The sequence below is a fragment of the Mauremys mutica genome, chromosome 6, assembly GCF_020497125.1.
Source record: "Mauremys mutica isolate MM-2020 ecotype Southern chromosome 6, ASM2049712v1, whole genome shotgun sequence".
Taxonomy (NCBI): domain Eukaryota; kingdom Metazoa; phylum Chordata; order Testudines; family Geoemydidae; genus Mauremys; species Mauremys mutica.
In genome coordinates, this window is record NC_059077.1 from 59,940,677 (window position 1) to 59,961,996 (window position 21,320).

Below are 21,320 nucleotides of genomic sequence, written 5' to 3' on the forward strand. Positions count from 1 at the left end.
CAATGGGAGCTTCTGGAAGAAGCACGGGCCGAGGGACAGACTGGCCACTGCTTCCTGCTGCCCCCCATTGGCCTGGGGCGGCAAACCGCGGCCAGTGGGAGCCGTGATCAGCAGAACCTGCAGATGCGGCAGGTAAACAAACTGGCCCGGCCCACCAAGGGGCTTACCCTGGCGGGCCATGTGCCAAAGGTTGCCGATCTCTGTCTTAAAGCAAAACTTGCTCTGTACTTTTATTATCTTGTTCAGAGTGGTGCATTTTCTTATAAGCCACCTGTTTTATTCCCCTTCTGCCTGTAATACATATGTTCTGTAGCTGCTAGTGGACTGGAGGTGTCAAAGCTCTCAGTTTATAAAGGCTAAGTCCAAACACTGAGTAACAAAATGCAGATTGTCAAATAATTACAGAAGAGAGCAGCTAGTCACTGCTTGCATATTGAATTGATGGATGAAATAATACTGTGCTTTTTCTACAGCATTTTCAGGTTGTGCAAGGATTAGCTATATATTAGAGGGGTACCGTGAATATTCTCTCCATGTTCATGTAGTCAGTGGCACCCCTTGCACTCTGATTACTAATTGCATTAGAGCACACTGCTCTCTCCATGGAGAGAAACTGGTTCTGCCACAGAAGATAGTGGCATGGGAATTATTTGGCACATACAGCTCCATGAGATTGAATTCCAAAGTGTTAAGGGAGCATTAGGAGAGGGAGTTGTGGCTCTCAGTGATATATACAACCTGTTCCCTTTTTGGCCTCTTTTTCCAGTTGCTGTCCTCCACTATTGTGGGTTTCCTGCTAATTTAAGAACTCCATTTAAGTTGCCCTCTGCTAGACTATGTATTAGTTTTGGGTATGGGTGCACAGTTAGATATACTTTTCTGTAGGAATGAATGATGGCCAGCATGGGCTTGGTGGGCAGCTATTCAGCCCTTGATCATTCTCAGTCTATATGGTGATAATGGTTTTGAGATGAATTTCCCCTCTAATTTCCTTGTTTTCTTCCAGATAACTATTATCTTTAAATCATACCAAGACTGCACAGAGCAGAAGGTGTACCAGGCAGTGACTGATGACCTACCGGCGGCTTTTGTAGATGGCACAACAAGTGGAGGTGACAGTGACACCAAGAGCTTGCGCATAGTGGAGAGAGTCAGTGGCAGATACGTGGAGATGCACGCCAGGTACATCGGGGCCACTGTGTTTGTGCGCCAAGTTGGACGTTACCTAACGCTGGCCATTCGCATGCCAGAAGAGCTGGCCATGGCTTATGAAGAAAGCCAGGACCTCCAGCTGTGTGTGAATGGCTGCCCCTCAAGTGAACGCATTGATGACAGTGGTCACTTACCTTTGCCCGTTATGGGGCAGCTTCTTCCACATGCTGCCTCTACTCAGCCCCGGTCTGTGTACACACTGGAGAGTGCCACTACCAAATGCCATGAGAAGATGCTGGTGAAGGACATCTATTTTTACTCTTGTGTGTTTGATCTGCTCACCACTGGTGATGCTAACTTCACGGCAGCAGCGCATAGTGCCTTGCAAGACGTAGAGGCACTGCACCCCAGGAAAGAGCGCTGGCACATCTTCCCCAACAGTGGAAATGGTGACATGGGCAAAAATAGCAAATTGTCCGTTAGTCTTGGACTTGTGTGCTTAATCCTTCTTGCGTTTTTGTAGGGTTTTTTGTCTATAACAAAGTTTTAAAATATATATTGTCATAATATATTGAGTAAAGCTAAGAGTATATATGTATATACCATGTATATGAAGGGATGTTTGTCTTGGGACACCCGCCAGATTGTACATATCGTGTTTCTGTTTTACATGTATGTTGGATGTAGTATTCTTTGATTGTATCAATTTGTTTTGCAGTTGGTGAAATGTTTTATAATGTCCCTGCATTGGGACCTCATAGAAAGCACTTTATTTTTTATATATGAAATATTTATGTGTGTATCTGGGTAATATGTATAATATACATGTACATACACCACACCCAGTGCTCCCTCTAAGTATTACATAGTTTAACAAACTTTTATATGTAAGTACTTTTTCTATGTTCCTCTTCTTCCGATCCTTAATTTCCTCCCAAGACTACCAGTCATTCTACTGTGAATACAGCACTAACTTGCTGTTCTCTCTAAGTGGATCATTCAGAACTGAGTCTGCTTATGATTTATACAGCAATGTGCTGTATGTAGAACAGTCTTGGATGTTTCTCTAGCTCACTTGACAGGTTTTAATTGTATAGCAGGATGTTCAATATTGTCCTTCCCTCAAGACCATTAGTTTTATTCTGTGAATGAGTTGAAATTGAGGGATCATTTGGTTGCCTAGGCTCAAGGAGAGCACCTGAGATTTTTTTAATTGCCTAGGCTGTATCACTGTAGGATATCAAGGAGCATGCTAGGAGATTTTCCCTACGAGGGCACCCTACCTAAACACACTTTTCCTTAACAGTCCCTGTCACAGCTGTCCACCTTCTCTTGGGGCTGACTGATAGCTGCAGTGTGAATCTAATCAGCTAAGTGACCCAAGAAATTCCCTTCCATAAGCAGTGCATCTACCAAATGTGTTAGAATATAGGGAGAGGGAGATTTCAACAGAGTCCTCATGCATGGTAGGGATAAAGTTCAACCATTAGGTCACTGAATCAATCTAGTGCCTTAAATTATTGCAAGAAAGAGGTAACATCTTACACAGTAAAGATTTTCAACAGTAAAAATACCCACATGTGCGTCCCCCCCCCCCCACTGTCATGATTGCTAATTGGTCTAAGTGTTTGTTTTTCTCTTGGAAACAGTGTAGCCTAGATTAGTGTCTCTAGCATTCCAAGGGTATGTCTGCACTGCATTTTAAAGCCTATGGCAAGGAGGCTCGGAGCCCAGGTCTACAGACTCGGGCTTGGGGGGTCACTCTGTGGCGCTTAAAACCGTAGTGTTCTGAAACCCACTCACCTCCAGGCTTCAGAGCCTGAGCTCCAGACCTAAGCCTGAATGTTTGTGACTATTTTTAGTTCTGTAATGTGAGCCCCAGTCTATAGACCTAGGCACTGTGGCAGGTTGATGGGGGGTGATTGTGGGTTTTTGTGGGGTGGGAGTGTTGTGTATACATGAATAACAGACTGGACTAGTCCTTGCTTTCATTACTCTAAAGTTCAGTAAGTAAACTTTACAGTGTTTGTTGGGTAGTGTGAGAGGTGGTACTTGAAAGTTAAATCTCTCCTCTTTTTGCATGGAATGATGAAGGGCTAGACAGGTTAAGGATGGTCTCCTTTTAGCAATTGCTGGGACTCTCTGTTGGCAGAAAGACTTAACTTGACACTGGAATGGGTGGAAGATTTACGTGCCACTTACATTGGGCTGGGAATGCTGTTTTGAAAACCAATTAAATTAGCTTGGTTTGGCTAGCCAGTGTGGAAGGCAGAATGCTGTACTAGACAAGAACACTCTAATCTGTTCACATAGTTTGCCCCATCCTTTCTGCCTGGCCACACTGTTTAAACTGAGTTAGCTGGAAATGGTTTTCCAACTGCTCTAGGTAGTGTGGTTTCTGGCCTACTGTAGAATTAGGTAGAGGAAGGGAGCTTTCCTGTTTTGCTGCTCTAATGTGTCTGGGGGAAACCCTTGTATTTTGGGTGGCTGAATTTCCCCATTAGTGCACTGAGTTTTAAAAAAATTGTGGTGGCTAGAGTTGCTGCCCCAGTACAAGTACATAGTAAATGATGCAGTCTACTAGCTAGTTCCCTGTGCCCCCAGTCCCACAAATACTTGTGTGTGTGTGTGTGTGTGTGTATACACTAGTAGTGAATTGTGAGCCCCATAGACAAGTAAAATTTCAGAAATGTTGTGCTTCCTTCAATGCGTTTTCTTGTTCCTGCTGTGGGATTTCTTGAGGAAAATGTTATTTGCACATGTTGGTTTTTGAAGTCCACACTAGCCAAAAGATCTTTATTTAATGCCAAACATCTGGATATTTTGAAGCTTAGTGAATGGTCTCGGGGGAGAGCTTACGCTTAGAGGGAACACTGGTTTTCACAGACACTCCAAATGGCTGTCTTTTAAAAAAGGCTTCAAATTTTATTTTTATGCTTGGAAACCCCACAATGTGTCAGTCTTTGCAAAACCTTCTAGATGTGGTTCATGGATATACCAGTAAGTATATGTTTGTGTAAAAGAGTGACTGTGCAGTGTGTAAATACTTTAAATTATTATGATAGAAAAATAAAGTTACATACCATGCTGTGGAATGTTTGTAATGTGGTATTAGTGACCCCTGGTGGTTTGACAGAGAAACTTGGGTACATGTAGTTAAAGTAGCTGGTAACCCTTAAACCAAAGCCCTGTATTTATTTTCTGCTAGTACAAGACTGTGCCGTACACAATCTCCATGCTCCCTTACACAATTTATAAGAGGCAAATAAATTAGCAAGTGTAGTGAAATTTATAATCAGTAATAGCAAAACAGGCCAATTTAAATGAGTGAATAGTGTGTGTGGCAGCTGATCTCTGGAAACATCCACTTAGCATCTCACTTATGTATACTCTTTCCCTGCACTGTGTGGGGAGACATTTGGCAAATTGTAAATCCAGTGGTTTCCTTTTGCTGCTTCTGTTTGAGTAAGATTTATCAAGTCCATCAGTGTTTCCTATCCTGCAGCTATGCAGTGTCTACCAAATCAGGAGAACCTTTGAAAGATGTAGAAAATCCACCACTAACTGTATACGGATGTTTACATTTACAAAATGTCCAACTCTGGATTTTACATAAGTTCACGGTATTCTGTGAAAATGATTTACTAAACAGTCATGGAAACATAATATATTAGCTACAGAGCTAATACTATGTTGCACCAAGCTTGGTTATATTTGAAGCATTAAAAAAAGTGAATGTCTTCTGGTACTACTCACTAGGGCTGAAAAGTAACATCTAATAAATGGCAAATGCCCCATTTAGAAGAGCTATAGATGGAGACTTTAAATGTACATGTGCCACTACAGGGGCAGCACTAGAGTATAGTTGCAAATGTGCATGACTTACCACTACTAGATTTGTAGAAGGTCATACATAAGACGTCAGCAGTTTAACTTGTACCAAAGCTTAATTAAACTGAAAATAGCCACTGTTTTTCCTTTGCACTTACTTGGATTTTTCAAAATGTTTGGTATCTTGGATGCTATTGTTTATTCATAGGATTAAATGTTAAGCATGGGCTTTTTTGTAGCACTGGTCACCATGAGCTTTCCCAAACCTATGCTGATTTATCTTCGTGACATTGTGAGAGAAACATTATTTCCATTTTACAAATAGAAAAACTGAAGCACAGAGTGACTTTCCATAGGCCACACAGGCGGAGAACCCAAGATTTAGTATTTGCAGTGCCTTAACTGTACATTCAGCACCTGATGCAATAGTTTCTGAGTGGAGGCCTTTGGGTGCTTCTGTAATATGAATGTCTTCCCTGTCACACTTCCCAAAAAGCTTGGTAAGGTAAATTAAACTTTGCACTGTGTAGACTCTCAACAGATTGTGGTTCTTGTGGAGCAAGAGAGAAAGTAAGTTCCAAGAACAAGGCCATGTCCCTGAAAACACACTGGCTGTGGCCCCTGTGGTTGAACTAAGGTGCTCAAGCTAAAAAGTTTCTCATTGTACAAGAGAGCAACGATCTTGTTGGTAAATAGAGCCCAAGTTATTTAAACTGACATATGTTGTTGTTTGTTTGTTTTTCCATGGCTTCTTGAAGTGGTGTAACCTTCCTGATGAGTTTAAAAAAAAGAAAAAAAGCCACTTTCAAACTACCAGACTAATCATTGAAATTTGCAACAGTGGGTGTTCCATCAGCAGACAGGCTTATAGAAATCTTTTGCCACAGCTCCTGGATATTCACCAGTTTCCAATCTTGTGATCCAGAGATACTCATCTGTCTTCATAAATGCATTTTGTAACTGTTTTCCTGCATTGGGATGGTTTTGGTAGGTATTCATGTCTCAACTCAGAAATAGCACTTCCTTCCCTCTCACCAGACTTCTGGCTATTAAAAAATGTGATCTATGTAATGAGACATGTAATGGGTGAGGTAATATCTTCTATTGCAGTAGTTCTCAACTGGGGTGTACATCAACTCATTTAGATATTTGCCTAGTTTTACAACAGGCTCCATTAAAAAGCCCTGGTAGAGTCAGTACAAACTAAAATTTCATACAGACAAAATGAGACAGTAAGCAATTCTTCAGTAACAGTGTGCCATGACACTTTTGTATTATGTCTGATTTTGTAAGCATGTAGTTTAAGTGAGATCAAAGTTGGGGTATGCAAGACCAATCTGATTCCTGAAAAGGGGTACAGTAGTCTGGAAAGGTTGAGAACCACTGTTACATTAGACCAACTTCTGTTCGTGAGAGAGACAAGCTCTTGAAGAGCTCTGAGTAGCCTGAAATCTTCTCTTTCACCAACTGAAGTTGAAGATATTACCTCACTGACCTTGTCTCTCTAATATCTTGGGACTAAGATGGCTACAACAACACTGCAACTAATCTATGTAATGCTCAGAGATGCATGTTTGATTTTAGCTATTCAGTGTTTTGATCTGTTTTCTTAATGTGCTGCTAGGTTCCCTCCACCTCAAAAATAAGGATAATTTGTGTTAGTACCAGACACACAATCAGCTAAAATTATGCAGACATTCATTGTAATACTGGCAGAAACTAATCACATCTGATCCAATTCAACTCATTTGTAAATTACTTTGAGACTAAATGCTGTTAATTAGAGAATCACTAGGGAACAGGTAAGATGGATTACAGCCTTTGAATACGCAGAGCTATTAACCAGGTACAAAAAAAACCTTCAGTATATGCAATTTTAAGTGATACTCAGGGATTGTTTTTAATCACTGCTGCTACTGTTATGACAATTTGTGTGTACAAACTACATAAAGAACTCACTCAAAAGGAACAATACCACCTGCTCTCATATTGCCCCATTTCTGGGTTTTTGTATGGGATTTTTCAGTATGGATCAAGAACTGCCTCTGAACAGTACTAGCTTTGCATAAGCCCTGGGTTGTAGGTGATAATGAGGGTTCATTTTACATTGTATAGTGGCAGGGTGGTCTGTACCTTAACACCCTGGAGGTTTCTCAATGGAGGAGAAGAGGCAGTGGCTTGGGAATGTTTGTGCATTAGGGCCTCCTTTCCCAGATAGATTTGAAGAAACCAGAAAAAATGGGAGGATATTGTGTGCTTCCATGTACATACAGGATAAAGCCCTTGGCCCAAGCTGAGGCCTGTGGGAGCAAGGCAAACTCGATAGTGGGGCAAGAATCATAGAATATCAGGGTTGGAAGGGACCTCAGGAGGTCATCTAGTCCCACCCCCTGCTCAAAGCAGGACCAAGCCCTAGACACTTTTTTTTACCCCAGTTCCCTAAATGGCCCCCTCAAGGATTCAACTCACAATGCTGGATTTAGCAGGCCCATGCTCAAACCACTGGGTGGAAAATAAGTGAGATAGGACAGTAATGTTGGTTGTATGGGAAGTGAGAATGAGAGGGATGGAGGAGATAGGCATAAGTCGCAACATAGTATTAAACCTAAATATTGCAGCACTTTACAATTAGCTTTGTCTAATGTGCCTCACTGTTGTCACCCATCATGCTGCCCTTGAAGCAAATACCCATCCCTCCAAACCAAGATGATGTATCCATCCCTGTTCCCTTCTTTCCAATGTAATTCCTACAACCTCTTGCATCAGATTTAGATTATAAACTGTTAGGAGAAGCCAATAGCCAGAGTTTCTAGGTTTGCACTGAGAGCTGCCTGAGTTCAGGGACTGGCTTAGCCAGTTCTCAGCATAGGCTTAGTGCCTAGGGGCAGGTCTCCATTAGCACTTATGTTGATATAAGTTACAGTGCTCAGGGTGTGAAAAAGCCAACCCCTCTCCTGCCCCAAGTTGCACCAACCTGTGCCTGGGTGTGAACTGTGCTATGTCCTCAGAAGACACTCTCCCACAGAGGTGAAGTAATTATGCTGAAGGAGAGCTCTCACCTGTCCGCATGGGGTGTCTTCACCAGCCATGCTACAGCGACATAGCTGCATCAGTGCACTTATGTTGCTCTAATGGAGATTAGCCCTAGGTTTGTAAAGCACCATGTTAATTTGTGGCCTGGAAGCACAAAAAGACATAGGCATTGAAAGACCTAACTATTAGACACTGAGAAAAATCAGTGGAATAACACTGGGCTCCACAAAGGTTCCTAGGCTCCCTGTACAATGCATGGGGAGAGACAGGAGGCCTAGGAATGGGATCCCTGCAAGCCACATCCAGGAACTGTCTGCTGGAGTCAAGTGGTTTAGGCATCTAAGCCATTTCTGCAAGAAATGCCAGAAGAGGTGGTACTACCTCCCTTATAGCTTTTAATCCATGGGTAAGAACACTCACCCAGGATGTGGGAGACCCAGGTTCAAGTCCCCCATCTGCAAGGGAACTGGGCCCTACCTCCCAGCCTGTAGAGTCTCTCACTGATTTTTAAATGATTATTTAAGTATTTATCCAATGAGAAACAGGAGCGAGTGAGGGAGCCCCAGCGCACATTATCCCATAGTCCTGGGGTTAGGCAGCCAAATGCCCCCCCTTCTACTCCTTTTGCCCCCCTCAGACAGAGGAGGGAATTGAAGATGGGTCTCCTATGTTTCTAGGCTGAAAGGGGTGGCATCACTTCCGGAGCCTGGTTTTTTTAATGGGGCCTGAGCCAGGAGGTGTGCTCTGACCCCCACCTACCAGATCTAGTGCTGCAGGCAAGATAGGCAGAGGAACTCCTAGCTTCCCTGTTTGTGGATTGTCCTACATTTTAGGCATGAGCTACTCATCCAGATGCCTAAAGTGAGGAAGCAGTACACATGCTCAGAGACAGACATAAGCATCTAGGAGACTTTTACAGTAAAACTTTAGGTGCCAAGTAAATTTAGGCAACTATAGGGTTAAGTGACAGTCACACAGGGGTTGTGTGGATCACAGCGGTACCAAAAACCTGGGGCTTGGACACCTAAAACCCAGTTTTAGGGACCTAACTCCCTTTGTGGAGAAGAGGGCCCCATGCTTTTGTATACATCGAGGGGTTCCTATCAGTTTCCCCCATACTTAGGCTGTCTCACATCTTCCATTATAAAATGTGTAACCCTTTTAAAAAAGTGCTTATCGCCACTTTTTGCAACAGGCCTTTGAAAATTCAACAGGGAGAAAGCCTTTGGGCTAGCACAGTGCCTTGTCTTTGTCTCATTAAGTGCCGTTCGATTGCTGGGGAACAAACTTTTGAAAACTGCCCTTTCCCTTTTGTTGCTTGTATTCCTCAGGAAAGCTTGGCAGCATGCCAAAATCACAACTGAGCCTGAGTCTTCTCCAAGAGCCAGGCCCAGACTCCAGCACACACCGTACTGGGAATGCCAGGCACCTGCAGCAATGGAAGGAGGGGGAGAACCAGGCTACATTCCCCAGGACCAGCTCATGGACCCAGCAGCCCAGCCCCCCTGTTTCAGACCACCAGGAGTCAGATGAGGTGGGGAAGGGGCTGGTACTCTGCCAAGTTCTGTCCTCAAAATAGGGTCTGCACATGTGTGCCAAAACCACAACTGAGCCCACTCACCTTAGATTGTACAGCTTGATGAGCTCTGCTGGGCTCCTCATCAGTGTATTTTGCAAAGATCCATGGGCTCTGCTGGGCTTGGCTTCATGGGGGGAGGGGTGGAAACGTGGCAGTACCTCCCAACCACCACCCTGTGGTGGCACCAGATGAGCTATCACTACAGTACATTGATCTGTGACCAGCCCACCCGCTCTTGCCCTTCTTACATGAGGAAAGCTCTAGTTAACAATGCTGCCATCTAAATCATCATCATTAGTCCTCAATGTTGATGGCTCACTGAGATGAACTGGACAGTTCATACCTTGCAGTGCGATTGTTCCAGGCTTGTTGCAGACTCACATTGACACTACTAGCTTAGATCATGTTTGAAGTTTTCTTCATAACCATAACAGCTAGACCCTTAATTTAAAAAAAAAAAAAAAAAAAAAAAAAAAAAGGAAAGGTGAGAGTCTATAGAACAAAAGAGCATATTCAGCGAGGTGCTGGTAGAGAGCAGAGGTGCTGAGTTTTATTTTTCCCCAGAGGTGCTCCACCCCCTCTCAACCCTTTTCCCTTGCTCTGCCTCTTCCCGCCCCACCCTGGATCCAACCCCTCCCCCCAGCCCTCACCCACCCACTGCTCTCCACCCTCTCCCAGCTGCCACACAGTGGCTTGAGCCCCAGAGCACCCATGAGTCGGCACCTATGGTACAGACTATGGCTGTTCCCAAGCACTGGGAGCTACCACACCAGCAGAAGCTCTCCTAAATTACCAGGGAGCTGGTCGGGGTGGGGGGAGAGAATCAGTCTGGGCTCCTCCCCACCACACTCAGCACCTGGACCCAATAGCTCAACAACCTTCTACTGGTGACAGCCAGAGCTGTCCCTTGGGTACGGCAAATTGGGGCCACTGCTCCAGACCCCCTACTTTGGGGGGGGTGGGTGGTGCAGGCTGCTGCTGTAATTGGCCAGAGCCCAGCATGGTCAGTTCCGGAAGTGACAGGTTAGTCTCAGAAGTGATGGATTTGTCACTTCCACCCCGGGCCCCACGCCCCCCCATAGGGATGGTTCTGGTGACAGCTGATGTAGTTAGTTTTGTAAATCAAGGGGTAGATGACTGTGCTACAATAGTGAAGGTTCAGGTTTCTGCTGCTGATGAATGATGGAGGTGGCATAATATTTGCACATATATATTTTTAGCTTTTTAGGGAATCTAGGGAATTACATCTGTGTTAAAAGAAGATTGCAAGCCAAGCACTCAAGTTAGGAATTGCCAGGATTGCCAGTGCAATTTTACTTCTGTCCTTTTGTGCATCAAGCCTGTGCACTGAATGAGGCAGAGGTATATGGGAAATAATAATAATAATAGAGTGCACGAGCAGCAGAGAAAAGCATGTGTAAAACAGGGGAGGGGGGAGAAGCGGAATTGTTCTGGGAGGATGAACATTTGCTGGGTTTTGTGGTGTTTATGTTTACTGTTATTAATGTGTTTCGCAGTACATGGAGTTAATCTAAGGGAAAACAGACTCAGAAAGGGACCATCCACAGGAAGGAAATAAAAGTGGTGTGAAGAAAAAGAAAAGAAAATAAAGAAAGAAAGATCCTCCACGAGGAAGAATCCCTCTTTATACCTTCCTTGAAAACTGTTGCTGCAGAGGAATCCCAATACATTTTTCATAGCTTGAAGGATAAATACTCTATTACACCTCTACCCCGATATAACATGACCTGATAACACAAATTCAGATATAACATGGTAAAGCAGTGCTGAGGGGCGGGAGCAGGGCTGCACACTCCAGTGGAGCAAAGCAAGTTCGATATAACGCGGTAATGTTCGATATAATACGATAAGTTTTTTTGGCGCCGAGGACAGCGTTATATCGGAGTAGAGGTGTATATGTATGTAAGGCTAAGGGAGGTGCTTCCTCACCTAATTCCAATCTGTCTCCACCCCCATTTTCCCTCCCCTCCCAAAAAAGAGGGATAAAATTGATAGACAATACTTCATACGAAGAGCTAAAAATAGTCAGTGCTGCATGCTTGTCAAAAGGATGCTGAGTTAGCTTCTTGTAATAAATCAATACTGAATTAGGTGCTGATATGCTGAAACAGATTTTTAAAAATTCCATTCCAGACATTTGGATGCAGTGTTGTAGCCATGGCAAGGATGGTGTTCTGAGGGAGGTAGTTAATGCTGCACAGTTTCTGGAGGAAGCTGGCCATTTGCGTGGTGAATGGCTTGAGGATGGTTTCTATGAGTCACAATATTCCTTCACTAACATTTCTATGGCCAGATATCATGGGTCTGCCTGGGTTCTCCCACATACCCCAAGAGAACCTGCTTCAATATGGAAATTAAACCTTCTCCTATCACGCATCTCTGGTTGTCACACTGGACCCCATACGGGATATCGTCAAACAATTACAACCCATACTCAATGGGGACCACACCCTGAAATAAATATTTCCTGAATCTCCTTTTGGAATTCAAACAACCCCCTAGCCTGTCCAAGCTCATTATCAGAAGCAAGTTCCCTACAGACCAGGACACACCAACACAAAGCAGCACCAGACCCTGCCAGAACAACAGATGCAAAACCTGTGGACATGTCTCCATTGCTATGATGATAGATACCTCCCACAACATACCTTTCAAGATCCATGGGTCTTACACATGCTTATCACAACATGTGGTGTTCCTCATTCAGTGCACTAAATGCCCCAACAACTACTATGGGGGTGAAACTAGACAATCACTATGTTTTCAAATGAACTCATACAGGAAAATGATAAAAGACAAAAACACCACATCACTTGTGAGTAAACACTCTTCAAAAAGCAATCCCTCCATATCTGATCTCTCGGTCCTCATTCTCAAAGGAAATTTACACAACACCTTCAAAAGATGAGCCGGGGAGCTTAAATTCATAATTTTGCTAGATACTAAAAACCATGGACTGAATAAAGAGACTGGATTCATGGCTTATTACAACAATCTATAACTTACTAACAATACCCCTCTACAAGCTTTCATTCTGCACTGTTCTCTGTTCTTTTCCCTGCTGCGACTGGAGGGGTGCGGAGTTTTCATGCCCCTGAGTGACATAGTTATACCAATATAGGTTTGTAGTATAGACCTGCCCTGAATATGTTTCCCCGACCTAAAGAAGAGCACTCTGTAAGCTCAAAAGTTTCTCTTTCTCACCAAAAGAAGTTGGTCCAATTTCAGATATTGTACTAAGTACTTAGATCATATAACAAAAAACCAAGACACTGGACAATCAAATTGTGGGTTGCATGTACCATATTTTAATCTCAATAAGCTTTATTGTGTCCATCATGGATACCCCTCTTTACAGAGTTATTTTAAATCATTTAAATCATATTTTAAATCATCAAAAGATTCGGTGATGGGGCGGCTGCCCCTCACTGGCAGAAAAGGGGTTAAAAGCAGCTGGAGGGAGGCTGCGCTGGAGGCAGCCAGTTAGAAAGGGTCTGAGAGGAGTAGCCAACCATGGCCTGGCAGATTCATATAAGAAGGTCTGCAGGGCAGAGCAGAGGTCACTAGCTGACTGGAGAAGACTAGGTTCCTAGAAGGAGGAAGAAGTGCCAGCACCTGGGACAGAGCAGTGCTGCAAGCAGGGACTAAGGGAGCTAGAGAGAGCTCCTGGCTGGCTGCTATGGCCCGCAGGCTGAGGCCCTGAGGTAAGGGCAGAAAGGGGGCTGGAGCCACATGGGAAGTGGCCGCAGGACAAAGGACTGTAATTGCCATTGAGTTAGTGGCTGGATAGAGATTGCAGGTCCCCCGGAAGGGGAGAACACAGAGTATGGCACAGCTGGAGAGCAGTGTCACTAAAGAGGATGCTGCAGTCCTGGGAGTGGTGCGGGTCCTGGGACGAGAGTGACGGCAGCAAGGCACCACCAGAGGAGAGTGCCCTGGGGAGCAGACCTAATTCCCATGACAGCCAGCAGGAGGCACCAGAGTGGTGAGTCCAACCACATCACAGATTCCTACCACAAAACTTGAGTATTCAGAGATACAAGATGAAACTGTTAAAAGAGCATGAAACAGCCATCATGGATTGTGGCTCAACATTTGGTTTTCACCGTGGCTTTATCATTTAATTTCAATCCACTTAGATAAGCTCGACACTATTGGTGTTCCTATTTCGCATAGGGAATAGAGCGCTTTAAAAAGTGAAGACACTTGCTACATCTGGGCTTAGGTTATATGGTAAAATATCTAATTTTACAATTATAAAACAGGAACTGAATGGACTTTTGTTCAGCTGTGCTGCTATTGACCCTCCTAATGCTGGAAGAACTCCGCTGGGCTGGCAGTGCTGAACAGAAGATTCATTCAGTAACTTAAAAATTCCCATGCTGTGTGACAGCTCTTTGTTTTCTTACTCAAGCAACTTGTTTTGCAAGGGAACCAGTGGGTAAAATTATAGCAAGCAAGAGGAGAATTCATAACATGGTATAACAATGTTCATGTTATGGTCCAGAGGACAGAGAGCTAGAGGAGGACTCAGGAGACTTGGACTGTATTCTCAGCAATGCTCCTGACCTGCTGTGACCTTGGGTGAGTCTCGTCACCACTGCTTGCCTTTTTCCACTCCAACCTGATGTCTGTCTTGTCTATTTAGCAAAACTGACATATACCACTGCAACCTACCTGGATAATAATTTAGGTTTCATTTTGAGTCATTTAGCCTCCAGCCAAGTTCTCAGTAATTCAATGTTAAGGATCAGTATGTAAAGTGGATAGAGTGGCTGCTTGATTTTTAGATTCAGGATAAAGTTTTCAAAAGGACACGGGGTCCAAACCCTCAAAGGTCTTTAGGTGCCTAAATCCATCATTTAGGCACCACGGATATTTTCAAAACTGCCACTCAGCTGCCCCTAAGGCAGTGAGGTAACAATTTCTGGTGGGTGGCATTCACAAGCTGTCCAAGTCCTGATACTACTCCGCAGCTAATGAGCAGCTCAGAGCCCAGGCTCAGGCTGAAGCTTCAGGGGCTCTGAGGAGGGATTCTCAAAGTAGATGGGAGAAAAAGCATCTCACTAACAGGGCCCGGTACTCAGGTACTGTGTATGTGCTTTGAGCTGATATCTGTCAAAGAAGTACCTGTGAATGAGATGGAGGAGGACAGGGAAAATATCCTATTTAGAGTTAATAACTCAGGGCCAAGGATTGATTTTTGCATGAACCTTCTCCTGGGGATACTTCAGCCAGTACACCTGCTTAGGTACCGCCATGCCATGGCTGCTGAGGGTCTTCAGGAGGGCTAGATGCAGGCCACTGAAGAGGACGTCAGCTTAGCACCCACACAAAAGAGAGCCAGAACACATGGAAACACAGGTTGTGTGAGTGAAAGAGAAACAGTTTCAGCAGCCATGGCATGGCGGTACCTAAGCAGGTGTACTGGCTGAAGTATCCCCAGGAGAAGGTTCACGCAAAAATCAATTCTTGGCCCTGAGTTATTAACTCTAAATAGGATATTTTCCCTGTCCTCCTCCATCTCATTCACAGGTACTTCTTGTCAAAACATCAAGAATGGGATTTTCATTTAGAGAGATTCAAAATGCTAATTTAGTTCGTTCCTTACCCTGAGCAATCATTTCAGGGAACTTCTGGAAGCTGATGTGGCTATCTACTCCTCAACTCAGGAAAGCAGTCACAATCCCCTACTCCCCGCCCCTTCCCACAATTTAAAACATAATTTAAGCCAACAACAACAAATATGAAACCCACAAGAAATGTGCCACACTTCACTGTTCATTGAGGCAGCTTTTTGTCACTTCCTCGTATCTGCATATTGGCTACATAGATAGATAGTAAGCAAATCAGAACACAGACAATGTCTTTCTACACAGCTAAAATGCCTACCACATTATTCATGTTATGTAAATAATCATCTTGCCAAACAAAGGGAGGAAGATGGAAGCACCAAGCCTGCTAGTGATGGGATTATAAAGCAAAAGATTGGCAGTTGGACAAATTTTTGCCTTGGACATTCTCAACATATGGCTTGTTCCATTCATACAGTGGTCTTTTCATTAATATACACTATTATTGAACCAAATGTTTAGAAACTCAGCTTTATCTTTAGGCTTGTCCTAATAAAAGCAGTTTAAATTAGCCAGGCAGCAAGCCTCTCTAGGGAAGTATGATAGCATAACTTCTTTTCTGCCCCAGCTGAGGCTAATTTGGTTGGCACAGAGGAACCCTGCAATCTGGGCTTTAAGCCCACCTGCCACCAGGATTTCATGCCAAGTTGCCATCTCTAGAGGAAGAGGATGGATTGGTGCCACTGAGGCCAATTGTCAGTATCTCTCTGGATGACAGTGATGCTGATAAAATTACAGTAGGGCGGTTTGCTGAGGAGCATTTTGAATCGATTGCCTGTAGGGGTTGAAGGAAGGGGGAAATGCTGGGCTCAGGTGGTTCCATTGATGAGGTCACAACCTTTGGATACTCATGACCCCAATTTAAACATTTGTATTTATGGTTGTGAGTTCTGCACAACCCTAAAAGAAATTAAATGATCAGGCCTGCCATGGTAATAACCTAATCAAGTTAGATTTATGCCACAGGAAGGATACATTTATTAGAGCTTGTTTGCCACCATCCCCTGGAATAGCATGTGGGAGCTCATCAGGAACAAAGGTATCTTCAGTGACTAAAGTAGAAAACAGATTGGTTATTTTCAAAGGATTAACCCCCCCGCACACACACACACAGAGTAGAAATACTCTAGTTTAATCTGCTGACTACAATGCTCAGCATAAAGAAAGAGAAGATAATATAATAATGGTTATACTTGGCACAAGTATTCTTCAGAAGGTGTCTTTCCACTTTCTTTCAAAAGTTCCTGCTAAGTACAGTACTGGGCCCCACGCCTGTAAACCGTATGCTTAAATTTGCTACGTGAGTGGCACCGTTGATTGAAATGGCCCTCCTCACAATAGTGACGTTTAGCATGTATGTTAGTGTTTGCAGGATTGAAGCCTTATTCATTAATGCTGCGGAGTAATGCGGGGAGCAGTCTCAGCTATTTCTTTCTCTGAATTTTCATCTACAGTTTTGCTTTGTGTCCCAAAAGCCACCTTTAAAAGTTACAGATTTATTGACATTGCTATTAGTCCAGGGCTTGCCTGTAGAATACTGCCAAACACACATTGTACAGGTATAATAGATACCAAAGGCAAGGAAATTCAGGCAGATGGCTGCTAATTTGTCTATAACTCACTCTGTGGTGCCTTGGTATTGTAAGTGTCTCAATGCATGCTGCAATACAATAGCTAGTAAGTATACCACCATCACTTAGATTCAGAGCCTTAGCCCTGAATTTCTTGGCTTTTCTGTGTGCCCATATAGTGTTCCTTACCACAATGCTTTGCTTTTCTCTCTGTGTGCGGGGGTGGGGAGGGGGGACTGGGGCACTGGGGGAAATAAGGTAACAAAACAAATAAACTGAATATTAGAAAATGTGAATTGAATAGAAAAGTATAAACACAGATGCAGAAATAAAGCAAGACTGGTTTAAACCGACTAAGGATCTGGCTCATAAGCTCCTAACACTGGAATGGGCATTTGAAGAAACAAACACTTCTATGAACAGCCTGTTTAGTCTGTGGTTCATTCAGATCCAGAGTAAAGCTGATGAAGTAATTATGATTTACCCACTATATGATACTCATTTGACTTCATATAGGGTGGACTTGGTCAGATAGAATATTACAAGAGCCATTATGATCCTTCCATTGACAATAATGTAAAGGTTCCAATGGCAGCTTCTCACTGCTCAGAGACGAGCTTGTGAACCCAAAAGGTTGCAATCTGATTTAATTAAGATTAACAACCTAACAATTTCAAACTCAAATTCTTTTTACCAATATGCAGATCTTGTAAAATTCACATGTGGAAAGGTGCAGTAACTGATTTTACAAGTTAGCTGATGTGCACTTGAATATCAAACAGCAAAATCTAGTCCCATTTGCAGCATTAAAAATGGTTTGAAAAGGAACTGCTGAATAGGGGGACTGAGACCTAGATCCATGAAGGTTCTTAGGTGCTGCAGTGCTGAGCATCACAGCACCCAATGTTTAGGCACCTAGAACATCACAGGACCAACACTGTGATCCACAAAGCAGAGTTAGGCACCTAGGCTCCCTATACAATGCCTGGGGAGGTACCTTAGACTGTGATACACAAAGCCGGCAAGCTAGGTGGGAAGCTGCCTACACTAGCCAATGGGAGATGCCAACCAGAGGGCTGTGTTCTAAGCTCTTCCCCTCTCACAGAGATGTAAGTCTCGGCTTCAGGGAGGTGCTTAGCTCTGCTAGCCACTCATGAACCAGGGGAAATTAGGCATTTGACCACCCAAGTTGAATTTGAGGGCAATACTTTGGTGTTAACATTTTAATGTTGCTTTCTAATGCAAAAGGGTCACCAAATTCCATTGAAGTGCTAGGTGCCTATGACATTGCAATTTTTAAAATTCACATAAAGAATGGATCACAGAAAATATTTAGAACTAATAATTTTAAAACACCATTCTATACTTACCTGATTCAAGCTATTTTGGGAAGGATACAAGTTATGCAATCCAAATTAAAACACATAACACATTTTAATCAGACTCAAACCAAAATGGCAGATCATATTATGTAATTCCATGAAAAATTTGGGTTTGAAATGTAAACAGCGATTGATCCTCAAGTCTAATGGCACCTATGGAATTTGCTCCTGAAACAAATGGGGATCAGGGGAGATCACAAAGCAATAGTACGATGTGCTCATATTCAAATGCGTTGCTTAGGAAATAGGCTACTCAGTGTTGCTTGAGATGTAGCCTCCGTATGGCAATTATGTCACAGGAAACTGTAATAATGTAACCTGAAAGTGATGAAAGCATTGATACCAAGGGATTGGCCCTTGTCTGAGAGCAAAGGATTCAGTCTTCTGGTCAATGGAAGATTGAAGAAGGCATTTCTTGCCACAGTTGTAATCTGTCCAGCAATAGGGAGGAGTCCAGTATCACCCCATTCATGGTCTCATGCCCTTGAGGCCAGCGATGTTTGTCTACTGGCCAATGACAAGAGGACAGGTGTTTATATATTGTCCTAATTATTTTGTTCCATTTCTAGTTATGGTAGACAGTTTAAAAAACCCATGCTTCTCAAATTACAATGATTTTACCATCAGTTTAAATATTAATGTCTTAATGATCTATTCAGAAAACAGACTGTAAACACTACATTCAAAATAGCAGCTAAAAATCAATTAAAGACCAGAAAATAATACACCAGTATGGCTGGAAAAGGGCAGTGCTTAATTTGTGCCAGGGCTGAGCCTGGCACCTCTAGGCTTACTGCGTCAGTTATGAAAGTAAAAAAATTGTTTGAGCCCCAACACCTCCTTTCATTACAAATTAAGCACTGGAAAAGGATACTCTTACTTGAAAGCCTTGCATCTATTTCCATTGTATTCAAATAATGGCCTTGGATAGGGGCAATGCAAACCTGAAAAGGAACAAAAGAAGAGTATGAAATCAGGAGCATCCCTAGAAAAATAGAGATGGAGCTCTCTACCAGCTGTAGTAGCTGATATCGGGGCAGAACGCAGGCCTGGTCTACACTAGGCGTTTAAACCGGTTTTAGGAGCGTAAAACCGATTTAACGCCACACCCGTCCACACTAGGAGGCACCTTATATCGATTTTAATGGCTCTTTAAATCGGTTTCTGTACTCCTCCCCGACGAGAGGAGTAGCGCTAATATCGGGATTAACATATCGGAATAGGGTTAGTGTGGCCGCAAATCGACGGTATTGGCCTCCGGGCGGTATCCCACAGTGCACCACTGACCGCTCTGGACAGCATTCTGAACTCGGATGCACTGGCCAGGTGGACAGGAAAAGCCCCGCGAACTTTTGAAATTCATTTCCTGCTTCCCCAGCGTGGAGAGCTCATCAGCACAGGTGACCACGCACAGCTCATCTGCACAGGTAACAATGCAGTCTCCTGAGAATCGAAAAAGAGCCCCAGCATGGACTGCACGGGAGGTACTGGATCTGATCGCTATATGGAGAGAGGATTCAGTGCTAACAGAACTGCGTTCCAAAAGACTAAATGAAAAAGTATTTGAAAGAATTTCTAAGGCTATGATGGATAAAGGCCACAGCAGGGACTCAGTGCAGTGCAGAGTGAAAGTTAAGGAGCTTTGGTTACAAGCCTACCAGAAAACCAAAGAAGCAAACGGAAGGTCCGGGGCAGGTCGAAAAACATGTTGCTTCTATGCTGAGCTGCATGCAATTTTAGGGGGCTGCGCCACAACTACCCCACCCCGACCGTGGATTCCGAGGTGGGGGTTGTAATCTCTGCCATGTCTGAGGATTATGCGGACGGGGAAGATGAAGATGAAGAAGAGGAGGAAGACCTAGCAGAGAGCACACAGCACTCCGTGAGCCCCAGCAGCCAGGAGCTTTTTCTCACCCTGATGGAATTACCCTCCTCCCAGCCCTCCCAAGCAACTATCCCAGACAATGATGCCATGGAAGGGACCTCTGGTGAGTGTACCTTTGTAAATAGCAAACATTGTTTTTTAAGCAAGCGTTTTTTTAATGATTGATTTGCCCTGAGGACTTGGGATGCATTCGCAGACAATATAGTTACTTAGAAAAGTTTGTTAACATGTCCGGGGATTGAGAGGAAATCCTCCAGGGACATCTCGATGAAGCGCTCCTGTAGGTACTCCAGAAGCCTTTGCAGAAGGTTTCTGGGCAAGGCAGCCTTGTTCTGCCCACCATGGTAGGACACTTTACCACGCCATGCATGTAGCAAGTAATCAGGTATCATTGCATGGCAAAGCATAGCAGCGTATGGTCCCGGTGATTGCTGGCATTCAAGAAGCATCCGTTCTTTATCTCGCTGTGTGATCCTCAGCAAAGTGATATCGTTCAGGATAACCTGGTTAAAAATCAGGAATTTAAGTAAGGGGGATGGCCATTTTCCTACTGGGTTCGTGGACTGCAGCAGCTTAAAAAAAAACATTTCCTGCACGTAGCCAAGTGGGGGGAGGGGAGGAGTGAAATGCCGATGATCTTTTTTGTGTTTGGTCACCGGCGATCTTCCCCAAGCTACCAGCCACGCAGTGGGTGGGTGGGGGGGAAGGGTATTGATTAGCAGAGAGCTAGCGTGGTATTAGCCATGCATTGGGGGGAGGGGTAAATCACTGCAGAAGCCGAAAGACAGTGGCTTACCATGGCCGCATGCAAGCTGAATTCTGATGCCTGGACCTGTGTCTGTGAGATCTGTAAATCCAGAGCTGCAGGCACTCACTATTAAGATGAAAAATGCGACCTTGTAGGGAAATCACATGTGCTATGTAAGGTGAATAGTGCTGTTCACTGTGAAAGAGTATAACCATTGTTCTGTAAAATGTATCTTTTTAAATATTTCTCTCCCTCATGCAGCTGCAAATTTTTCAAGCGTGCCTCCTCCATCCCAAAGGCTAGCACAGATAAGGCGGAGGAAAAAGAAGACGAGAGATGAAATGTTCTCGGATATTATGGAAGTTACACGCAATGAAAGAGCTCATCTGAATGAGTGGAAGGACGTGGTATCAAATTACAGGAAAGATGCCAGTGAACGTGAGGACAGGAGAGACACCCGAGATGAGAGGTGGCGGCAGGAAGAC

The 21,320-nt window shown here is 43.8% G+C and overlaps 1 protein-coding gene across 3 annotated transcripts in view; it reads left to right on the plus strand.

Moving 5' to 3' along the window:
• RGMB (repulsive guidance molecule BMP co-receptor b) overlaps positions 1-5,069 on the plus strand; it is a 28,177-nt gene extending 23,108 nt beyond the window's left edge. For all 3 annotated transcript variants that reach the window (XM_045021895.1, XM_045021897.1, XM_045021898.1), the window contains one exon: positions 1,007-5,069. In XM_045021895.1, the coding sequence (XP_044877830.1) occupies positions 1,007-1,675 (669 nt within the window). In that variant the 3' untranslated portion in view covers positions 1,676-5,069. The remainder of the gene's footprint in view (positions 1-1,006) is intronic.
• The last annotated feature ends 16,251 nt before the right edge of the window (positions 5,070-21,320 follow it).